This window comes from Nicotiana tabacum, chromosome 3 (assembly GCF_000715075.1).
Source record: "Nicotiana tabacum cultivar K326 chromosome 3, ASM71507v2, whole genome shotgun sequence".
Classification (NCBI taxonomy): domain Eukaryota; kingdom Viridiplantae; phylum Streptophyta; class Magnoliopsida; order Solanales; family Solanaceae; genus Nicotiana; species Nicotiana tabacum.
In genome coordinates this window covers 124869971-124874978 of record NC_134082.1, presented here as the reverse complement: position 1 = coordinate 124874978, position 5008 = coordinate 124869971, and the positions used below count along the sequence as shown (strand labels likewise).

General features: G+C 35.8%; 1 protein-coding gene across 2 annotated transcripts; it reads right to left on the bottom strand.

Moving 5' to 3' along the window:
- Nucleotides 1-693: 693 nt before the first annotated feature.
- LOC107825869 (uncharacterized) lies at nt 694-4257 on the bottom strand. Of its 2 annotated transcripts, none has more exons than XM_016652787.2 (4): nt 4050-4257; nt 1614-1674; nt 1290-1503; nt 694-1104 (listed from the first exon to the last, which is right to left on the bottom strand). In XM_016652787.2, the coding sequence occupies exons 1-4, from the start codon at nt 4158-4160 to the stop codon at nt 1062-1064; spliced, it is 429 nt and encodes a 142-aa protein (XP_016508273.1). In that variant the 5' UTR covers nt 4161-4257; the 3' UTR covers nt 694-1061. The 2 variants fall into 2 exon arrangements, with proteins under 2 accessions (XP_016508273.1, XP_016508274.1); XM_016652788.2 differs by having other exon boundaries at nt 1290-1491.
- Between the last annotated feature and the right edge of the window lie 751 nt (nt 4258-5008).

Sequence of the window (5008 nt, the reverse complement as noted above, 5' to 3'; positions counted from 1 at the left end):
TCTCAAGACTTTCTCAGCGTTAATTATTTGTGTACGGTGAAGCTTAGGTATGCAAGTTGCTTGATAGTTTTATTCCAAAATGAGAAGTCTCCAAAGCCATCGCCAAACGTCTTTTCAGCCTTTGATTATTTACTACTGTACTTACTTCAGTGAAGCTTAGATCTGTTAACAATGAGGTGTCATCTGACAGTCACTGCCTACCTGAAATAAGTTATTTTGACCAGAGGGACGGCAATATTATACTGGACTCCACTGTGTTCAAACCTTTATACCCCCAGCTGAAATCAGTAATTCTTAGGCAGTATTAGCGAGATTAGTTGCTGAAATTAAGTATACATGACGAAGAAGTTTAATTGGATCCATCGTTGGATGTTGCATCGGAAGTTGAATCCACAGAAGGTGTGTACGGGGAAAAGTCGGACTACAAGGTGTGTACTGCACAGCTAAATAAGAAATCTCAGTCAATTATCTAAATGACTAAATAAATACCTAATAACGAATTGAACTCCACCCAGTATAGATGCGACAGTGTTCTGAAAATTAAAAACACCCATATAGGTTGTTTAAGAAGATAGTCGTCAGTTCCAGACAAACCAGTTTGAGAGCAAAAAAGGGACTGGGCGTTGTTGACATAAAGAGGAGACAACATACTCCTAGTCAGTTAGCTGGATATTCAGACTATATGATCTCTTGTTTCTTTCTTTCTTCTTTTGCAAGAAAAACACTATCGATTAACAAGCAAAACACATCCACATTTACAAGTGAAATGTTCAAGCCCTTAAGAATCAGAGCGATTTAGCAGAAATTGGTTGATCTACACCTAAGTCGAGACTTTTTTTTTTTAAGTCGAGACTTAATTCCCATTTCCTCATAAACCTAGAGATCAATATACATCTTGACACTTCAAAGCTTGGGTTTACAAGGGAGATAATTTAGTCAGAAATCATCTTAATTCATACAATCATCTTATATTTGACCCGTAGATCAAAGACGCTGCCTCCAATGGATTTTGGAGCAATCTAGCATGGTAGCAGCATTGCAAACTCCAGAAGGTGATGTCTCTACATATTGGACTTCCTTTCCCATCTCTCCTTGGTATCAAGCCTACAGTTGGTCAAATATGCACGATTAATAAAAGCATAAAGTACACAAAGTCAAAAAGCAAAAGAAAGGAAACATAACCAACCAAAATGCCACACTTATGGTACCATACTGTTAAATTTGCTTTGGCATTAAATCCAATTGTTTGCTCTAAAAGTAACAATAGCAAACATTTTGAAAGATCATACCCCCAATGCAACTTCTGCCGCTTTTTTGACAGTGAATGTCCTACTAGATTGTCTTCTTGTGAGGATGAAAGGTCCGTCAGACTGCTTATGGACAATGTAATTCTTGGATCTTCAGCTGTTTTAATTGATTTTTCACCCATTGCCTCCTTGCATTTGGCATTGTTATCTTTACCATGATACTTTCCCACCTCAGCAAGAGTTCCTGAAAACTTCTCTTCATCACAATGTTAACAAGAAATTCATAGTCAATAGAAAATAATAAAACAAATAGGAAAAAATATAGTTGAAAATGTAAACAAAGTGTGGAGGAATCAAACAACACACCTTTTGATTTATCCTTGACCTTTGATCTTGCTTTTATTTTTAGGCGTCTTCGGTGCAACTCCTGGCAAATCCAATGCATATGATATTTAAAAGATCAATCCAGTCATACTAAGATGAAAGAACAAAAAATAACGATGCACACACATCTCTATATCCAATTTCCATATGGTTAATTGATGTTGTCCCTAACCTGTAGCTCAGCAAGCAAGTTCTTTTAATAAGTTTTATAATAAAACAGTACCAAGTAGGTACTGAATGTATACAAAGTGTCTGGAGTTGCCTCCTATCAGTGTAATGAGTCGAAGAAACCCAGAATGTCTTCCAATTCAATTACAAGGTTTTTCCTGCACCTAAAGTACAAATTTGTAGACACCTATATTTTACATTTTCCATGGCCAATGTTTCTTTCAACTTCCAATAGGTTCAATAGTATCCGATAGCATGATTTAACACAGAACTTACCATCCCTGTTGCCAAGCTCGGCAAGCAAGTTTTGAATCTCTCTGACAGATCATTCATTCAGGCCTCATTTGTTTGCACTTAATGGAGGTCTGAATCTTAATCATTCAGATCTCAAACATTAAGCGTGTTTGTTTTTAAAGCCTGAATCTTAAACATTTAGATCTTAATCAGTGGGTTTGTTTTTAAAATTTGAATCTTAACCATTTAGATCTTAATCAGTGTGTTTGTTTTTTTTACTTCACAACCACTTTATGGATCTGAATAGGTCTGTATGGTTAAGATCTTTAACAAAGACTTAATTTCATTAAGATACTATCATACACATTCATTACTAACTGCCGCCACCGCCTACCATTATCAACTACTACTACCACCACCACCACCATCCTCAACCATAGCTGCCACCACTACCACCACCCATCACCCCACCACCATCAACCTCAATCATAACCACACACTCACCCACCTCAAATTACCACAACTAACCACCCCATTGCCATCAATAATCATAGCCGGCACTGTCCACCATTATAAACTACCACCACCCACTATCACCTTCCTCAATCACAACCACAGCGACCACCCACCATTATTAACTATTACCATCCACCACCACCATCCTCAATCATAATCGCTATCACTACCAATTTATTAAAATTTTATGTTTATTAATTTTTAAATAAAGATAAATTTTATATATTCAGATGTTAAAAAAACAAACAATCTTAATCATTTAGTATTCAGATCTTAATAAACATCTTAATATTCAGATGTGTATTGAATCGATGTCTTAATCTTAATACACTTCTTCATATTCATATATGTATTCAGATTTAGACGTCTTAATCTTAAAAATAACAAATGAGGCCAATGTTGTTGTTGACAGTATTCTTTTGATATATTCTTTTTAGAGCGCTTTTATCATCTCGTAACTATGTATCCAACCGATTGGCCCAAAACCACAACAACCCTTATTCCACGACTTAGAGAAAATGTTTAAGGGACCATTAATTGGAACATCAAAATATATATGTGGAGATACATTGAGAACCTTAAAAGCATCCAACAATCACTTATAGCATTCTGAGCAAAATAGTGCGATGTATTTTAACATATGGAACATCTTCTTTTCCAAGTGAAATTCCCCTTCATAATTTGAAAACATTTGCAAGTACTTAATTCCACATGCTACATAAAGGAAGTGAGGCAGACAACTCAATGTATTTCCACTTAATACCCTTCTATTGATTCTAGTGTTTTCAGCATAACCAGTCAATGTATTTCAACCTTTTCAATTTTGCTTTGGATACTACTGTTAGCAAATGTTTATATTGCATAATTCAACATAAAAGAGCGAACAAATGACACTGCTAGCTCTGCATCCTCTCATACAAGAAAAGAGACCTCCAATATCAAGACTTACAACTTCCTCTAGTCCTACGTATTCAGCCAATGTATATGTAGTTCTAAGCAGGGGCGAAGGCACACTTGGGTTAGGGTGGTCAACTGGCCACCCTTTGTCGGAAAATTACACTGCTTATATAGGTAAACTATTAGATTTTGGAGGTACATAACATGTAGAACACCCTTTGTCGGATTATTTTTTTTACTTATTTCAAGTTTGAACACCGTTGAGAAAATTCCTGGCTTTGCCACTAGTTCTAAGGTTATACAAGTTTGGTTACTTGCTGCATCACAGACTTCCAAAGTAACATCAACCAAATTTCCTAGCAAAGCACAAGTTCAAAACTGGAAATAAATGAATAAAGTGAGGAATAATCTAGAAAAACAACCAACGAAAAATCCTGGTTTTCCCACCACATTCAGCAATTACTACTTTTTCAGAGAGAAAAAAGAAGAATAAATGGAGCTAATTTTTAAGGTGTATGATTTCAAACAACAAGGTTGGTTCAATTTAGATATTTTATCGTATGATAAAATCGACTAAAGTGATGCAAAGGACAAAGGGGTTACATGAAACTTGGAAATTTGAGCAGGGTTGAGACCCTTTTTGGAGGTAAAATTGGGCTGTAGAGATGGTGCTGATGCTATCGCAGCTTCTCTCCTTCCGTCGTCTTCTTCCATTTTTGCTGATCATCAACCAGGTGGAGACCCGACTCTAACCCGTTTTGCGTGTGGCAATTTGTTCGGGCCTTTGGGGTTCAATTACTATAATGGGCCTCGATAGTAGAGATCCCAAACCGGGTGAATTTAAAAATGCCACAAGTGGTAATTGAAAAATATAGTTTCAAAAGTAATCGAAATTTAGTCATTTTTAATGTAAAGATAAATCTGAACGAAAATACTGTTCAAAATTCGAAAAATATTCCAGCATAATACACTGGAGTTCGAATTTTTTACATGTGAACTTCCAACATAATATGCTGGAAGTACACAGGTGCTCTAATCTTCAGTATATTATACTAGAACTTTCTGTATGATGAAGTTCCAACATAATATATTGGAAGTTCATACACAGGTGCATCAATCTCCAGTATGCTATGCTGGAACTTTTCGTGTTGCAGCAAAATAGTGGTTATTTTTCAATGACTTTGCAAGCGCTGACTATTTGTCAATTACCAGTCCAAAAACTGGCTAGCCTGTGCTATTTTCACCCCTAGACTGTATGGGTGATTTACACAAAAGGAACTTTTGGGAGCTGGTCTTAGCTGAATATCCCAAAATTAGCGGTATTTAAAAAATAACTTCGAAACCGCATATAGTTCTTCGGGGGTTTATCTACCTGATTAAATTATTCATTAAAGTCTATCGAATTGTCATACTTTTGCTCTTTAGGATTTTTTTTACCGAATGATAGAGTTTATGTTGTTATTACTCTATCTATTTTTTAAGTTGTTTACTGAAGTCTATCAGATTGACATACTTCTATTTTTCAGATATTTCTCTACTGAGTTGGTAGAGCTGATGCTATA